This window comes from Jaculus jaculus, chromosome 10, assembly GCF_020740685.1.
Source record: "Jaculus jaculus isolate mJacJac1 chromosome 10, mJacJac1.mat.Y.cur, whole genome shotgun sequence".
Taxonomy (NCBI): Eukaryota; Metazoa; Chordata; class Mammalia; order Rodentia; family Dipodidae; genus Jaculus; species Jaculus jaculus.
The window spans coordinates 51,159,700-51,179,504 of NC_059111.1; the positions used below are offsets into that span (position 1 = coordinate 51,159,700).

At 36.6% G+C, this 19,805-nt stretch overlaps 1 protein-coding gene across 2 annotated transcripts in view; it reads right to left on the reverse strand.

Annotated features, from left to right (window-relative positions):
* Positions 1-19,805, reverse strand: part of Sema3a (semaphorin 3A) — a 427,884-nt gene that overhangs the window by 16,300 nt on the left and 391,779 nt on the right. For both annotated transcript variants that reach the window (XM_045160315.1, XM_045160316.1), the window contains exons 15-16: positions 12,238-12,395; positions 3,389-3,456 (exon numbers count right to left, since the gene is read on the reverse strand). In XM_045160315.1, the coding sequence (XP_045016250.1) occupies positions 3,389-3,456; positions 12,238-12,395 (226 nt within the window). The remainder of the gene's footprint in view (positions 1-3,388; positions 3,457-12,237; positions 12,396-19,805) is intronic.

Consider the following 19,805-nt stretch of genomic DNA (forward strand, 5'->3'; position numbering starts at 1 on the left):
ATGATTTGAACAAGGCTGGGCTCTGGATTTGGGCCCATTTTACTTTAAGATATTGACATTAGCTATTCCAAGATAATTCACTGGTCCTTAATGGGAAGACTAGCCTGGCCATATAGGAATGCATGCCTTAGTCCAGACATGTGAGATCTACTGTAATCGATGGTGCAGATGTTTTATGTTTGCTCAATTAGCAACATAAGCAGCCAAGGAAGATAGAGGTCTTCAAAGAAGTGCAAAGCTTCTAGTGAACTTTTGTCCTTCCCTCCCTCAAATATTAGAGTTGTTTACCCCCAATAAATTAATAAAAGTCAGAAAATTTAAACATAAAAAAGCTTCTATCATTTTAAGCAATGGAGATTCCCTTTCATCTTACAATATGTATACTGAGTCAAATATTAGGAAGAAACTTCATTCACACAGACTATTATCTATAGCTAAGACATTTTATAGAACCAATTTTCATAAGCTATATCTACTTTAAAGTCATCAGAACACATCTTCAAAGCTGGTAACATTACCCAGTGGCCATTCATTCAATGACCAACAACATTTATCCAGCATCACTATAAAATATTTCTTTTTTACCATTTATATATATAAAACACTCCTATCTTTAGCATACACATTATTTTGAAAGAGTATTTTCATCTAAAAGGGGACTGGATTATTAACCAACTAGATGAACTCATAGATTATATACATAAATGCATATATATATATATATATATATATATATATATATATATATAAAATTCTTAAAACATTTCAATCATGGTATATGATAAATTATTCTTAGTTATTTGATGATATTTAGATTTAAGACTTTTAAAAATTATTTTTTAAATTTTTTTGTTTTATGTTTATTTATTTATTTGAAAGTGAAAGAGAAAGAGGTAGAGAGAAAGAGAGAGAGGGAGAATGGGCAAGCCAGAGCCTCCAGCCTCCAGCCACTGCAAACGAACTCCAGATGGATGTGCCCCCTTGTGCATCTGGCTAACGTGGGTCCTGGGGAATTGAGCCTTGAACCAGGGTACTTAGGCTTCACAGACAAGCTCTTAACTGCTAAGCCATCTCTCTAGCCCCTAAAAATTATTTTTTATTTCCTATGAAAGAGAGACAGACAGAAGAGAGAGAGAGAGAGAGAGAGACAGGGAATGAGAATGGGCATGTCAGGGTCTCTAATGGCTGCAAACAAATTCTAGATGCATATGCCACTTTGTGCATCTGGTTTTATGTGGGTACTGGGTAATTGAACCAAGGTTGTCAAGTTTGCACACAAGTACCTTAACTGCTGAGCCATCTCTCCAGCCCCCATAATATTTCTTAAGAAGAGGTTTTATTTCTGCATATGATATTGATAAAATAATGTAGAATACAAAACATTTTCAAGATAAATAATAGATTCTACTTAGTTAAATTCTCTACTGGACAACAAAGATAATAAGTCACTATATTGTTATTTGAAGTTTTTAGATATTATTCATATTTGTTCTGAACAAGTTAATGAATGCCTGTAATATTCATGATATTATATCAATTGTAGCTCTAAAAATATATGAGCAAAATAACAAAATTCATATTGATATGGAGATTATAATTTTCTTGGAAATAAGTACAACTGAAATCTTACTGCTTCTGCCATTTCTGATTATTGTCATCAATTTTCAAAATACCATCAAGTATAATCTTTAATATAACAAGTTAACATCTCATAATCCCTCATTAATAGAAGTGCGTGGGTTATAATTCAGTATTTTACATGAAATAGATGTGGAAAAATAGTTAAAATCTATTGTCCAATATAAATATACCACTTGAAAAGTCTAGGGAGAGTATGTCAATAGGACTACTATGTAAATGCAGGGACAACCGAACAAAACATGCATTCTAATTTATGTGTCTTTTACTTCTTTAAAATCAAGATGCTGACAAACAGGGAAGTCCTTGGCAAGAAAAGTTTATAGCATGTAGTACCAAGGCTGGCTGCAATAATGGTTGACATCTGTTCCTTCCTGGCAATGCTGCTGAGGAATCATGAGTCAGAGGCCAGTACCTTCACATTATGGAAGGCATGGCTGTGTACTACCTGTACTAGTGTTTTCTTACCATTCTTAAAATGTGGATATTCTACACACCTACTTAATAAAGCAAATCTAAATTAATTGTCCACAAATGACAGGTATGCTTTTGTAATTAAGGTAAAAGTCCCCCAAATAGTGAACAGAATAGCTGCATTTAGTTACACTGTTCACATTTTGTACATTAGGTATTGTTTAGCTGTGAATTGTTCATTAGCAATGCCATTGATAAGATTCCCCAGCAGAGGGAAGCATAACCTCATCATTATTTTCATAAACTGCTGAAGTGGGGAGGTAAGTTAGCATTACAGTGTTACTACCATTTAAATGATGGTTGGTTGAAGTTTCAGGAATAGGCAACTTTGACATTTAAACTGTCTTGACATTTTACAGGAAGCATAAAATGAATTTGGACCTAATTGCCCAGTTTAGGGAACTATACAACAAGTAACTCAGTGTAAAGTCATTCCATCTTGGACTACTTGGCTAGTATACCCAAGAAGAACATACTGGGTTTATATCATCAGTTGTATTATATATCTGTACTTTCCACTAAGGGATTTCACATAAGTATGAAGAATAAAAATCTATTTCATGGAAGGGGAGATAATTCAATCTGTAAAATGTTGGCTTGTTTTGAAGGCATAAGGACAGAAACATGAGATGAATTGGTCTATTTTGAGACTTATTTGAAATTTACTCTGATAGTTTTTTATGAGGTAGAGAAAGAGCAAGAGTGAGAAAGTGAGAACAAGAGAGAGAGAGAGAGAGAGAGAGAGAGAGAGAGAGAGAGAGAATTAGTATGCAATGGTCTCTAGCCATTTCAATTGAACTCCAGATATGTGTGCCATTTTGTGTGCATGTGCAACCCTGTACACTTGCTTCCTCTTGTGCATCTAGCTTAGATGGGATCTTTAGAGCTGAACATGAGTCCTTAGGCTTTGCAGGCAAGTGCCATCAGTGCTACACCATCTCTCCAGCCCTCCTTGATATATTTTTAATGAATAGTTTTGTTACCTGTTTCCTATGGCAGCTAGTATACACAAAAGTATGTAACTAAATATTGCTTATTTTTGTTTATATGATAATGTTGAGCTTTACACATTACCAATATCTATGTTGCCAACTTGCCATATCTGTGATTATGAGATGTATCTTTAAGCTTTTTTTTTTTTTCTTTTTGCCCAATTTTCCCCCTTCAGTTGCATTTTATTATTGCAAGAAGGGTATGTGCACTTTATGGGTGTCTGAGTATGCATTATTAGTTCAGTCCAGTGTTTAAAGTTGTCACATTGAAAACTATGACTTACCATGGTGCTGTGAGTCTGAACAGTGAGTCAGTGGGTCTCCATTTCTTATATCTTGTCGTCTCGTGCGTCTAAAACAATTACATTTAAGATGCATTATTGTACGTCAATTTCCCACTATGAATTTCTCATAAAAATAAAAAATCAACATATACAAAGGGCTGGGAAGTAGTAGCTTGGTGAGTAACGTGTTTGCCTCACAAGCATAAGGACTTGAATTTGGATTCCAGTACCAATGTAAAATGCCAGGTACAGTGGTGCTTGTCTGTAATCCCAGTGCTGAGAAGGTGGAGTCTTTTGAGCTTGCTGACCAGCCAGCTTAGTCTTTTTGATGAGTTCCCAGACAATAAGAGATACTATCTCAAAAATAGTATGCGAATTTGTACTCTGGCCTCTGCATGTATACACACGCATGTACACCTGCACACACTTGTGTTCACACATACAAGCATGCATACACACATGCATATCAAACACATACAGAGGAATAAATGTCTATACCAAAGATATTAAAAAGTTATAGGAAGAGATGTGCTTGCATCCAAACTTAGGGCTGCAGTTCGTTTTTTGAGATAGTCAACATGGGAAAGACATGCATACAATTAGAACTGTTAAATAAAATCTAGAACTTTCAGTAATAGAATTAATGGCTTTTTGGTACCAGATTTATTGAATAATAAATCGAACATTGAGAATATTCAGGCTTAATTTCTAAGAATATCTGTAATAAAAAGAATTAAACTTTCTTTTTCTGGTTACCAACATGGGGCCTGTCTTTAAAATTAAAATCCACATAATAGTAATCCTCCGATAATGCTTGTACACAATCCTGAAGTAGACTTTTTGTGAGATACATAGTGTTAGTATTTTTCCTTCCTTCCTTTTATGCTTTCTTCCTTCCTTCAATCCATCCTTCCTTTCCCTCTCTCTCTCCTTCCCTTCCTCCCTCTCTTTGTTCTCTCTCTCTTCCTCTATGTCTTTCCTTTTATTCTAGCGATTACCCTCCTGGTCTGTTGTAAGGGCTCTACATCTGTGCTATACTTCCAGCTTGCTTGCTTGATTTCTTTCTTTTTCTTCCTTTTTTTTTTTTTTTGAGGCATAATATCCCAATATATCCATGATTGGTCTGGTATTTGCTGTGTAACCAGAAGTGACCTCTAATGACCCACCTGCCTCTGCCTCCTGAGTGCTGAGCTTACAAGCATATATCCATATCTAGCTTATCATATGGTTATTTTGTGAAACAATTGACCTGTCATTTGAAGAAAAGCAACTATAGATGTTGAACTTAAGGCAAGGCCAGCCCTCCTTTTCTAGGAAGGGGAGAAAAAGATAAGCTCACCTTTAAAAGAAAAGGAAGATTTGTGTATAAAAATATAAACCAATTTCTTGCACATTATTCTGTTAAGATTTTATGAGATTTCATGCAGTTGAATATAATTTTATGGAAGTTGCTAATGGCCAATAGGAGGAGGAGGAAGGTTCTTACCATTAGATACTAAGAAGATGTGTGGACTGAAGAGAGGCTAAATATGAATGGAGAGAGAAAACAATTCGGCACACTTGACCTTTCATTTTTTACACTTATATTAATGGCTACTGTCTTGCTACAAACTTAACTATCATTATGCAACACGTCTTACAGGCCATTGAAAATTGCAAGTATGGAATTTGTTACTATGTTTATAATGTTAGATGTCTAAAGTACTTATAGCTTTCTATTTGTAGAAATAGTGAGACTATCAAATAGATGTGCACGTTTCAAAATTGAGCTAGCAAGAGAATTTGTGAAATTTGAACTGCAAAGCATTTGGGGAAACCTTTTTCACTATCACTTAAGCTTTAGAAAAATGCCATCACAAAGAATATGTAAATTGGAAGATGTCCACACATCCTTTTTATAGACCCAAGTAGAGTCAGGCACATGAAATTGAATTAAGTAAAATCTAAAGGCATAACAATAATGTGTCAATGAAAATTCTTTTAATTTTGAATTGTAAGTATGCAATAAACACTTTCAAATACTTAAAATGCAGGTTTTGACTTAAAAAGTATTAGCTATGCCTTCTTTTTTAATCTCCTTCCTTGTGAAACAAAGTTTAACATTCAAAAGGCTTATCACTCAATCAAGGAATGCTATTCATTATTATTTCCTATGATGGAATTATAATCTTTTTTAGTTCAAACATGAACTCCATATTTTTGAGGAGCATGAAAGTTCCCTGAAGAAAAATGATTTCAAGAAGCATAACATTTTAATCTTAAGTATTTAAAAAGTATTAAGCAACGACTATACATTGGTATTTATTAAAGTATCCACATTTTCTTTAATCAATAAATATTATCCTCAAACATTTTTTTCTAACTTAAAATTCTAAAATATTATGAAAGCAATAAACATAATCATGTCAACTTGAAATGCATAAAGATTAAGAAAACTGTGCTTCTCATGTGGTCTGAGTTAGTACATTTTTCATTTAATATCAGCATGAGTCTTTGTTCCAACTATAGGATTATACAGATACTTTAATAGTTATATAATTTGAGATTTGTATTGAAGGACTTAAGTAGATAATAGGTCCATATTTTCCTCTAATATGTTTCCAAACATTTTATTTGTTTTCTGTTTGTTTGTTTTTTTATTGAGGTAGGGTCTTCCTCTAGCCCAGGCTGATTTGGAATTTACTTTGTAATCTTAAGGGAGCTGTGAACTCCAGATGATTGTCCTACCTCTGCCTCTCAAGTGCTGGAATTTGCTACCATGCCTGGCCTTCTTTCCAAACATTTTAAATAATCCAAATGTTGTTGAATGTACCTTTAACCATAAAGACCCATATTTGCAGCTTATTAAAAGTATAAGATATAGTAACAATTAACAAAATTATATTGCTCCTAAACCGGGCATGGTGGTGCACGTCTTTAATCCTAGCACTTGGGAGGCAGAGGTAGGAGGATTGCCGTGAGTTTGAGGCCACCCTGAGACTCCATAGTGAATTCCAGGTCAGCCTGTACTAGAGTGAGACCCTACCTCGAAAAACAAACAAACAAAATAAATTATATTGCTCCTAAAATTCAGTAACTTAGAAACACTGTTTCCTATTATATGCCTAAAGCTCAGTTCTATATTAAGAAGATACTAAGTTATCCATCCATCCATCTATCCATCATTGCTTCTTCCTTAAACAGTAGCTATCAGTAGAGAAAGGTAGCCATCAGTGACAACTACAGAATATGATGAGCTGGCTATTTTATAAAAATAATTTTTTTTTTAGATTTTTTTAAAGCACAAGTAAACCAATTTTTCTGCAGATTTAGCATCTGTAGTATTGAAAGTATTACCTAAAAATATTACATTAAATGATGAAATGCTCATTCCTAATCAATTTGCCATATAGTAAGTTGTAGTTTTGTTACACCAAATACATCATTGTTAATAAGTTCTTATTTATATAAAATATTTTTAAATATTATCAAGAATATATACATATATTGAGTCCAGTCTGGTGGTGCACACCTTCAATCTCAGCACTTGGGGGTTGCTGAGGTAGGAGTATCACTATGAGTTCAAGGCCAGCCTGGGTCTACAGAGTGAGTACCAGGTCAATCTGGGCTACAGTGAGACCCTGCTTTGAAAATAAACAAAGAATATATGGGTACTTCATATGTAAAAATATGCAGATAGATATTTTTATGTATTTTATAGTTCAAATTCAAACCCTGAATACAGAGTGGTGATAATAGAGTGATAGTTAAAATTGCTTGGGTCAAACACATGAAAAATCCATATTAAAACTTGCTTCTTTGTTAGCTCATTAAAAAAAAATATATAACTCCCCAAACAGTCAGCGTGTCTAGTGCCAGAAGGTGCTACATAGGCGACTGGGGGAAATGACTAAGATCTGTCCAAGCAACACATTGTTTAACCTAATTAGCAACAAATAACCGGATGTGATGCCCACACAAGTGCAATAGTGGTACACAGCCATGGTGAGGAATCAATTGCTCTTGATTTGGCTAACTGATCTACTCAGTGGTACTAGACCCATAGCTGGTACTGGGAAACAAGTCAGAACCATACCCAAACACAAGCCCACTCTACAATATCAAGCTACCATCAATCACGGGGTATAAGAGGGCCTAAACCTATCATACTGTCTATCAAAAAAGTAAGTGTTATCTCAATTTTCCAGGTGCTAACTTACTCTCCGTTGGAGGATCTGCTTCTCTTTTCCAGATAGATGCAGATCCTAAGAAGAGAGCTGCCCCAACATACCTCAAAAGGGGCTCAACTGAAACTAAGGACAACTGGCGAAATAAGCAAGGGTGATGTTTTCCTGTGAACTGGATACCAGCACAAAGGGGAAGGAGATCAAAGCAGAGAAAAATCAACTCCTACCAAATCAGAGAGCCAGAGCCTCAGAGGCTCCCAACACCTCAGCACTGAAGCAGACCAAAAATGAACCCAACATGGCTCAGGGAAATCTTGCGGAAGAGGGGGCGGAAAGAATGTCAGAGTCACATGTTGGGTCATGATTTGCAGAGACATTTATCATACCAATAACTGGGGGCTAACTCCACAATGCACGACCCATTTTCATTAACAAGGAGGGTCTAATGGGAGGGGTAGATCACAGATGAGCCTAAATAATGATACCAAAGCCTGTATTTACTGAAAAGAAAACTAATAAATTAAAAAAAATTGCTTTATCCCAGGGGGAAAAATATATATATATATATATTTATAACTAAATGAAGAGTCTGAGCAGTACCATGTAGAGGTAGACAATGCTACCCCCAAAGCCATTAGGTTGTTAGAGGAAAATTCCAGTGATTGGAGTGGGATCCCTTCCCATGAACTGTTGGTCAGGGAGGCCATTGAAACCCTCATAATAATACAAACTATTACCAATGCTCTTGGCTGACCAAACAGAATTAGATGGTAAGATCATCTTTCTGAAGATACTACACACCACTTTAACAGAACATAGAGAAATCAAGGTGAAACCCAGCTTGAAGCTACTTCTCTTATGGATGGCAGTGATAAGGCTGGAGAGTGTTAAGCAGTTAGCTGGTGGAGAAAAATCATCAACAGTCTGAACCAGTCATGGATCCTGCAATCTTGCCACCCAGGAAAGACTGTGCCCACTAGTGCTCTCTCACTGGATTTGAGACACCTTCCACAGGAGGGAATTCATGCTTGGCACTGAAAACCTAATTAAAAGCCAGTGCATGTAATAGGCCCTCATGGGGAAGCTACTACTATTGTTTGGCTAAGTTGGTATGTGTGTCTATAAAATTGCCCTCTAATTATTTATGTTAGTGCTAATTTATGCCTTTTTTTTTTGGCAGATGGTAGTGACTATAGTCAAAAGTCATCAAAGTGCTTGAGTACTCAGTATTAAATGAAACATCTATGTCACTCCCTCCAAGGCTCAGGAAACATTGTAGAAAGAATGTAAGAGCCACAGGCTAGAAAGTAGTTCTTTGGAGTATTGTTTCTTAGACATGAGTTGGCTGCTACATCATAATGGACCCATCAAGGTTCTATCATGTATGATGGAGGATGATTAAAAAAAATAAGACGCCAAAACAGAAGACAGTCTAGTTGGAAAGAAGAGGTTTAGTGAAGGAAGATAGGAAAGATGGGGACAATATAAGATATCTGGAGAGGATTATGCTAAAATTACATTATCTTCATATATAAGGTTATCAATAAAAGTACAACATGTAGATTCTAGAGATTAGGCCTCTGTCAGTTGAATATTCAGCAAATATTTTCTCCCATTCTGTAAGTAATCTATTGGATTTGCTTATTGTATGTTTGTCTGTGAAGAAACTTTTCAACTTCATGTGACCCCATTGGTCGAGTTATTGTTTAAGATCCTGTGCTACTGGGATTTTGTTCAGGAAGTCTTTTCTCATTCCTATAGATAGATGATCTCATTCCTATAGATAGATTTTGTTCAGGAAGTCTTTTCTCATTCCTATAGAGGATGGGAAGGGCTTCCAGCCACTGCAAATGAACTCCATATGTGTGCACCCCCTTGTGCATTTGGCTAACATGGGTCCTGGGGAATCGAGCCTTGAACCAGAGTCCTTAGGCTTCACAGGCAAGTGCTTTACAGCTAAGCCATCTCTCCAGCCTAATGCTGTCTTTTTCCCAGCCTATATTAAGGCCTTTGTCAAACATCAAGTAGCTGTAGTTGCTTGATAAAAAGCTCAGGTCCTCAATTCTATTCCATTGGTCTATACTCCTATTTTTATGCCAGTACAATGCTATTTTTATTACTATGGCTTTGTAATATAGCTTCAGATCAGATATGGTGACGCCTCCAGAGGTACGTCTTTTGATGAGCATATGCTTGGATATCTGAGGCCTTTTGCATTTCCATATGAATTTTGAAATCATTTTTTCTATCTCTGTGAAGAGCAATGTTGGGATTTTGATTGGAATTATTTTAAATTTGTATATTGCCTTTGGTAGGATTGCCATTTTCACAATGTTAATTCTGCCTATCCAAGAGCATGGGAGGTCTTCCATTTTCTCAAGTCCTCCTAAATTTCTGTTCTGAGTATTTTTACGTTTTCATTGTATAGATCTTTCACTTCCTTAGTTAATATTATTCCAAGGTATTTTTTGTTGTTTCTATTGGAGACAATAATGAACAATGAAGACAGACCTCAATCTTCTACTGCTTCTCTCTCTCTGTTTTCTCTCTAACTCTTTTATATTACTTCTCTTTTTCTTCCTTTTCTTCTTGGGTGGTGACCTATAACTCCCAGTAACAGCATGTGGCTGTCATCCACAGTGAGTTCTTTTTCAGAGAGACCTACAGTTTCCCCTAAAAGACAGATTTCTGTCAGAGTACCCATGACCCACCAAAGGTTAGTGGTAAGACCTTACTGCAGAAGACACCATATGCTGTTGGCACATAACATGGAGTGACATGGCAAGAAGTGAAAGAGAGTCAGTCCCCAGACAGTTAGTGCATCTAGTGCCAGAAGGTGCTATATGGATGAATGGGGGAAAATGACCAATATCTGTCCAAGCAACTCATGGTCTAACTGCTTAGCAGCAAATAACCTGTCGTGGTGCTCACACAAGTGCAGTAGTGGAGCACAGCCATAGTGGGAAACCAACCATTCTTGATTTGGTAATTTATCCACTCTTTGGAACAGAACTCAGGGCTGGAGCTAGGAAACAAGTCAGAACCATACCCCAAAATGAGCCCACTCTTCATTATCAAACTACCACCAATCATGGGCTACAAGAGGGCCTATACCTATTAAATTCTCTCTAAAAGATAATGGGTTTCCCATTTATCTGGTACTAACTTTACATTGGAGAATCTGCTTTTCTTCAGATTGACACAGATCCAAGGAGAGAACCATGTGATCATACCCCAAAAGGGCCCCAGCTGAAACTAAGAATAATTGGCAAAACAAGCAAGGGTGCTGTTTTCTTGGTGAACCTGGTACCAGCAGAAGGGTGAAGGAGATTGACACAGAGAACAATCAACCCCCCCAAATCAGATATCCAGAGACACAGAGGCTCCCAATACCTCATCACTGAAGTAGACCTAAAATGAACCCAACATGGCCTAGGGATATTTACAGAAGAGGGGGTAAAAAGAATGTCAGAGTCACACATTGAGTTATGATACACAGAGACACTTCCTCCTACTTATAACTGATGGCTAACCCCACAATGCATGACCCATATACCTCAACAAGGAGGGTCCATGTGGAGGGCGAGAACAGGGAGGAAGGTAACAATGCTATCAATTTGACTGTATTCACTGAGTACAAAACAATTTTTAAAAAAGAGAGAGAGAGAGAAAAAGGTACAACATGTTCAATGTATAAAATTTTTCAATGGAAAGTTTAAAATTTATTGCATAAAATGATATGTATTTTATAATGTGACTAATAAACAATATAACTCATGCATAAGTGCAATATTTTTAAGACTAGAAACAAATTCGTCTTGACTTTTTAATTGGGCCCTTTTTAAATTTTTTTTTTTAATTTTTTATTTATTTAGTTGAGAGCGACAGACACAGAGAGAAAGACAGATAGAGGGGGAGAGAGAGAATGGGCGCGCCAGGGCTTCCAGCCTCTGCAAATGAACTCCAGATGCGTGCGCCCACTTGTGCATCTGGCTAACGTGGGACCTGGGGAACCAAGCCTCGAACCGGGGTCCTTAGGCTTCACAGGCAAGTGCTTAACCACTAAGCCATCTCTCCAGCCCTTAATTGGGCCCTTTTTAATCTCCCTGGGATTGTACACATACTTAAACTTCTATCTGTGATAATTTTCATCAGAGAATTTAAATTTACTTATTTAACTTTAGAAATAGTATGGAATGTTGCTAGATACAGAAAAGGAAGCATTTTTGGACAAAAAACTATTTTGGTTAAAGTGTACACTGCCTAGTCTTTACTCAGTTTTCTGTTAGTGACTTTCTCTATGCCTATAATCCTCAGGTTCTACCTCTGTAAAATGAACTTTAAAAGCATTTATCTTTCAAGTGTAAAAATTCTGTGATATCCTTGGGCTATAATAAAAGTCCTCTAGTGCTTTACAAAAAGCCATGTGTTCTATTACATTTAGTACCCATTTTTCTTACTATACAGTTTTCTCATTATTTTGACAATTTTAAGAAAAAATAAAACAAACAACAAAATATAAATAGTAATATAAAAAAGCAGGTCAACTACCTTCCACTTGGTTTCCTATTCTTTTATTCAGCAGAGGAATTTGAAATGTTTACTTGAAAAAGCTGTTCTAATAATTAAATCAAATGAAGCTATTAACAGATGTTTAATCAGTTAATTTAATATTGCTCCTACCTCTTTGCAGTGGGAAAGTAGCGGGAACATGATGAGCCATCCCAGGCACAGTAGGGGTCCCGTGCAAGGCAGCACTCCGCACAGGCTTTGCCATAAACATCACAGCGGTGCAGGGGAAGCTGGGCAACTCCAGCATTAGATCCAATATACAGTTGTTGCTGTAGACATAGATATGACAAAACCTTAATTTTTAAATCTCCCTTTTAAAAATAAAAGTTTAAACTTACTTATAGACAATACATTATACTGACAGGTCATAAAAGTTGGCAACAGTTTGTTTTTGTTTTTTTTTTTTTTTCCCAATCAATAGCAGATAAAATGATTTTAATTGGAGTGAAACCAGGTTCTAAGTATTTGACCCAGGGAGGGCAAAGAATGACAGCTACAAAGTAAGCAGTGCAATCTGTTTTAGTTTTCTATGCCACTTCTTTATAGTATCTATTAAAATATTTGCATGGCCTAATGTTTCTGATGAATTGAGGTGCAACACTGCTTTCCTGAGGGAAGTGAAAGGGTGAAGCCAGACTTCTGGGTAAGACGGCTGCTTAGCAGCCATGCCAAACCAGCCTAGAGAGGGATTTAAGCAAAACCCCAGCAAAATACACTCTTCTTCTGAAAAGTGAAGGAGTATAGGTTATTCTTAGACACAGTGGGGAAGCCGCAGAGACCAAGAGCAACCAGAAAGGAAGAAAATGGCCAGAATCCCACCAACAGTGATCTCAGCTTATCCAACCTTGACTGCCTGAGGCAGTTCCGCCCTGCAAGCCAGGCAGCAGCAGCAGCAGAGATCAAGCCGCAGATTTTTCAACTCAATCAGTTTTCTTGCAAAGTTAAGAAATCTGAAGGAAAGACAACTGAGATCAACTAAAGAGCTACTGAAAGTGTGAACAACTCTACAAGTCTGAACTCTCCCATCCCCCACCATCAGAACAGCAAACCTCCAGCACTCAGCCCCCAGTGGAAGCACAGCCAGCAGATCAGATCAGAGGTACAGCTGCACAGCACAACACTGAGGGATCAAGGTGGACAGTCAGCATTGGTGAGACTGGAAGAACCACAAAAGGTAATGTGGCTGACTGACAAAGAAAGCCCCATCTCACCCCCCCCAAAAGCAGGTATACAGTCTGCAAGAGCTAATCTCTCTTTCCTTGGTTGGCTTTACCATTTTCAAATAACCTGTATTTGGGGGTTGAATTTTATTTCCTTTGGTGCTTTCATATATACAGGGCCTTTGGTGTTTTTTTGTTTGTTTGTTTGTTTGTTTTTTTCTTCTGTCATTGTTGGGGGCAGGGTCTGATCCAGATCTAGGTTGACCTGGAACCCAATTCAGAACAGAAATCTCTACCTCCCAGCTGAGAAGATTTAAGAGTGGAGGACAACATATGCCCTTAGGGATTTTGGCTTTGTATGCATACCTGTCTGTTTTAATCCCCACAATTGCATACTTTGTGCTGGTTTTTATTGATTGTATATGTTACTTGGTTGAAGTTTAGAATTTGCCAGTAAATTATTCCATCTGATCCACTAGAATACTTGCTTATCAAGCAAACTAACATCTAAGATTTCTTCTCTGAACTTATATCTTATAGGGATGGATTGCCACATTTGGAAACATTGGAGATGAGTAGAAAACCCAAGCATCAAATCAATCCAGGATGCAAAAGTCACTACAATATAAGACAAGAAACTCAAAGAATCAAGACTATACAGTCCCACCAAAAACTATAAATCCATCAGAAATGATCACCAATGAGACTATTTTAGGTGAAATGCCTGACAAAGATTTCAAGAAAATAATGGTATCTATGCTCAAAGAAATCAGAGAAGGAATGAGGAAATTGAAGAAGAAAACAAAGGAATTAAAGAAGAAAACAAACATCTGAAGAGAACACAGGAAACCAGCTTAATGAAATACAGAGGTCATTAAAAGACAGGAGTAAGGAAATAGAAATACTGAAGAAAAACCAGGCTGAAATCCTGGCTCTGAAGAATAAAGTCAGTGAACTAAAAAAGGTCTGTGGAAAGTCTCAACAGTAGAATGGATGAAAGAGAGAACAGAGTATCTAAACTAGAAGACCAGGTGGCAGATCCAAAACAGTCCAACAAAGAGAAAGACAAGCTAATAACAAGGTAGGAATGGGAATTTTAAGATATCTGGGACAGTAAAAAAAGATCAAACATAAGAATTCAGGGTATAACAGAAGGAGAAGAATTTCAATCCTGTGGTTTAGTAGGTGATCTCAACAAAATCACAGAAGAAAATTTTCCTCAAATTGGTAAAGAAATGCCAATGCAGACACAAGAAGCTTTTAGAACACCAAACAGACAAAATCTAGAAAGAACCTCTCCTTACCATGTTATAAGTAAACTACAAAACACACAAACTAAAGAAAATATATTGAAAGCAGTTAGAGAGAAGAAGCAAGTTACCTACAAAAACAAGCCCATCAGAATAACTGCAGATTGCTCAACACAAACTTTAAAAGCTAGAAGGGCTTGGAATGATGTATTCCAAGTTTTGAAAGATAACAACTGTCAATCAAGATTACTTTATCCTGCAAAACTATCTATCCAAATTGATGAAGAAATTAGGACATTCCACAACAAAAACAGGTTAAAGGAATTTATGACAACTAAACCAGCTCTACAGAAAATACTCAAAGGGATTCTTAATGTCAAAGAGAAAGCAAAACACACACTGGAGTAAATAGGAAAAAAAACAAACAAACAACACACAAATAACAGTTAAAAGAAATGAGTAAAGGGAAAATAGGAAACACTACAAAATAAGAAAAGTAGTGAGAATAAATGCATACATTTCAATAATAACTCTTAATATCAATGGCTTCAATGCACTATCCTAAGACACAGGCTTGTAGACTGGATTAAAAGGCAGGATCCTGCCATTTGTTGCCTCCAGGAAACTCATCTCTCAATAAAAGACAGACACTGCCTTAAGGTGAAAGGATGGAAAATGGTATTTCAAGCAAATGGGCCTAGGAAACAAGCAGGGCTTTCTATCCTAACATCTGACAAGATAGACTTCAAACCAACATTAGTGTGGAAAGAAAAAGAAGGTCATTTTATATTGATTAAAGGAACAGTCCATCAGGAGGACATTGCAATCCTAAACATATATGCACCTAACATGGGGGCTCTCAGTTTCATCAAACAAGCACTATTAGACTTAAGGTCACAGATAACAACAAATGAAATTGTAGTGGAAGACTTTAATATCCCACTCTCATCAATTGGCAGGTCATCCCGGCAAAAAAAATAAACAGAAAGATATCTGAATTAAATGATGTCATGGAACAAATAGACCTAACAGATATGTACAGAACATTCTATCCAAATGCTGCAGAATATATATTTTTCTCAGCAGCACATGAAACATTCACTAAAACAGACCATATATTAGGACCACAATGGGATTAAACTGTAAATTAGCAACAAGAAAAGCTATAGAGCATAACAAAATTCATGGAGAGTAAACATTACACTATTGAATGATCAGTGTGTCATTGAAGAAATCAAAAAGCAAATCAATAAATTAATAGAATCAAATGATGATGATAATACAACATACCAAAATCTTTGGGACACAATGAAGGCAGTCCTAAGAGGGAAATTTATACCTCTAAGTGCCTATATTAAGAAATTAGAGTGAATTCCTGGTCAGCTTGAGACCCTGCCTCAAAAAACCAAATAGATAAATAAATAAATAAAAATTAAAAAATTTAAAAAAAGAAATTAGAGAGTTCACAAATAAGCAATTTAATGCTCTCCCTTAAGGCTTTGGAATAAAGAACAAGGCAAACCAAAAAGCAGTAGATGAGAGGAAATCATAAAATTAGGACAGAAATTAATGAAATAGAAACCAAAAAAAAAATGAAGAAAAAAAGAAAAATAAAAACAATCCAAGCAATCAATGAAACAGTTGGTTCATTGAAAGGATAAACAAGATTGACAAACTCTTAGCAAATTTGACCAGAAGAAAGAGAGAAGAGACAAAATTTAATAAAATTAGAGATGAAGAAGGCACCATTACAACAGATACCAAAGAAATTCAGACAATTATAAGAACATATTTTAAGAATATATATGCCTCTAAGTTTGAAAATCTAAAAGAAATGGATGATTTCCTTGATTCATATGACCTACCAAAATTAAATCTAGATAAGAAAGGATGAAGCCCTGGTGGCACCTACGTTGGAAAGAACTTTTGGCTCAACAAATACTACCTTTAGGGGGATTATTCAAACCACACTGCCAAATTACTTCCCATCAAGCTAACATCAAAGGGGAGGCAAGTACCTTTTGTCATGGGCTAGCAAAAAAAAACCTGAGGTGATGTGATTCATTTACAGAGTTGAATATGTCAGTACCCAGATGCTTCATCTTGCAGTACTTTAACTCTCTGATCTTGGGACAAAAATTTTATAAGAATTAGCTTTCAAATGACTCAAAAAATAAACATAGTTCACAGTGTGAACATGCTTAATATAGGCACTGCAAACATTATACGATATGTTTATTACTCATTGAAACCAGTTACAGTGTTTATCTCATGAAATACTGTAATTCCATACCACTAAATAGAGGAAAAAATTATATTACTAAATGTTCAACTGTTCACTATATTCAACTTTAAAACTTATTTGTTTGTTTTCTTGAGAGAGAGAGTGAAAGCATGCATGTGCGAGGTGGGGGGGAGAGAAAGGGTGTGCCACGGTTTCCAGCTACTGCAAACAAACCCCAGATGCATGTGCCACCTGTGCATCTGGCATACATGGGTACTGGAGAATAGCCTCTGGGTGCTAATACTTTGTAGGCAAGTACCTAAACTGCTATACAATCTCACCAGCCCCCTCAACTTTTAATTATATTGAATGATGCAATAAACCAAGACAGATTAAGAAATAGTTGTTGACAACTAGCAAGTCAGGAAAGATGTGCCTACTAATGCAGTGGTGGAATGGTGTTTCTATTATGGGCCTAGTAATCTGCTCTCTCTGATTGGATTTGAAGCTCAGTCCAGGGGAAGGAATTCCATGCCTGGTACTGCAAACCTAATCAAAAGTTCATGGCTCTAGATGTCATAGGCCTAGGAAAGAAGCTACTTCTGTTTGGCTAAATAAACTGTTGTGCCCATCGAATTCCTCTCTAATAAAAACAAAGAATATATGTTTTTAATTGATAATTGAATCCTCGGAGGAAAGGAGCTTTTCCTTCCAGTAGCCTTCTTATGATTTAAAAAGAAAGAATTCAGATTCAATTTAATGTAAGCAGCTTCACTGTGATAAAAACAGATGCATAATATGCTGGAGTTTCTTAAAATGTTGAAACAGTATCCATAAGCATGGTTGTCATTAATTATTATGAATATGCCAACCTATATATTGTCATCCTATGTTATTTATTTTTCATTGAATATAAATTTGGTTAGTATGTGTATATGTATGTCTTCATGTATGTGGATGCACATGTGAATGTGGTGTGCATGCATTTAAGTGTGAAAGCATTTGAAGGCCTGAGGTTGATCCTAGGTTTCATCCTCAGTTACTCTCTACTTGGTATTTTTTTTTTTTATTTTTTTTATTTTTTTAATTTTTTGAGAGCAACAGACACAGAGAGAAAGACAGATAGAGGGAGAGAGAGAGAATGGGTGCGCCAGGGCTTCCAACCTCTGCAAACGAACTCCAGACGCGTGCGCCTCCTTGTGCATCTGGCTAACGTGGGACCTGGGGAACCGAGCCTCGAACCGGGGTCCTTAGGCTTCACAGGCAAGCGCTTAACCGCTAAGCCATCTCTCCAGCCCTCTACTTGGTATTTTGAGACAGGGTTTCTAGTTGAACCTAGAGCTCACCAATTAGGTTGCCAAACACCTGTTTTGGTCCTCCTAGGACCAGGCTCTTCCATGGGTGCTAAGGATCTCAAATCAGGTCCATATGCTTGTAAATATTACACACTGACCTATCTCAGCAGTCCTACGTGCTCCGGGTAATCTTCAATAGATTCCCCTACATCTACCTCCCAAATACTGAGATTAAAAGTGGGGGCACCACACCCAGCTTTGTGATCCTATTTTATTTGTACAAGGAGGCTCTAACTAACTGAGTTAACAAGCAGGACACCCTGATCTTATTTTAAAATTTACTGACCAAGTAGGTCAGGCAATCAAAAGATCTCTATGCTTGGCTAATAACATTTTGGGGGTGGTAGTGGGAATATGTATTTGTGGTAGGTGTGCATATAAATGTTTATTTGTGTGTGTGCATATGTGTATAGGTGAGCTTATGTGTACATGTGTGTGCACATACATATGGAGGTGAGAGGACAAGACTCGGTTTCCTTCATCAAGTTCAGTGTTCATTTCCTTTACAGACAAAGTTTCTCATTGTTTTGAAGCTCAAAAATTATGCTAGACTGGTAAGGCAGCAAGCCTCAAGCACTCTCCCATTTCTACCTTCACAGCACTGGCATTACAAGCACATGCTTATGTGTGTTATGCCCAGCATTTTAAAATATTTTCTCCTTCTTCTCTTCTTGCCTGTATTTTCCTTCCTTCCTTTCTACGTCTTTCTTTCTCCTTCCTTCCTCCCTTTCTTTTTCTTTCTTAAAAACAGAGAGAGAGAGAGAGAGAGAGAGAGAGAGAGAGAGAGAGAGAGAGAGAGAGGGAGAGAGGATGAGTATGCCAAAACCTCTAGCCATTGCAAGTAAACCCTGGATGCATTGTTTATCTGGGCTCTTGGGAATCAAACCCCAGTCCTTAGGTTTCATAGGCAAGTGTCTTAATCACTAAGCCATTTGTCCAGCCCAGGCCCAGCATTTTTCCAAGGGTCCTGGGAATGCAACTCAGGCCCTGATGTTTGTGAGACAAGTGCCTTACTGATTGAGCTGTCTCCCTATAAGCCTAGCTAATAAGTTTTAAAAGCATGAGCAAAATTCATTCTTGTAGATTTATGTCTCATTAGAGTAGGAACAGAATTATCTACATATTTTATATGCCTTCATGCAAAAAACAAAAATAATGTATGGGAAGAATAGAAAACCAAATTAAAAGGAATTATAGTAATAAAAAGGAAACTGCATTAAAATGACAAAAAATATATACAATCCAATGTTGTTTCCAGTTCATCATATTGTGTAGGGTTATTAATGGTACAAAAATTAATTATTCTATCCAAATGAAGGGTAGGGATTAGCATGCACCACTGAGCCCAATCCTGTCTCTATCAGGTAACCTGATGAACTTCTTCTGCCCAATTTAACATTAACATTACTCCAGGAGATTTCACTTCCCTCTTAACAAGTTGTGGGCCACAACCAAAACATGAGACTATTTATCTAGAGACTTAGTTCTATTACTCCTTGTCCCTCTTCTAATTACTGCCTTATTTTCAAAATGCCCTTAAGAATGAGTGAAAATGAGTCTAATGAAATAAAATTTCCCTCCATAAATAGGAAATGTAAATTACCAATGCCTTTTTTTAACAAAGTTATTTAAATTGACACCATTTGGGTTTGTTTTTTATTGAAATGTTTCACTTATAGTCAATATTAAA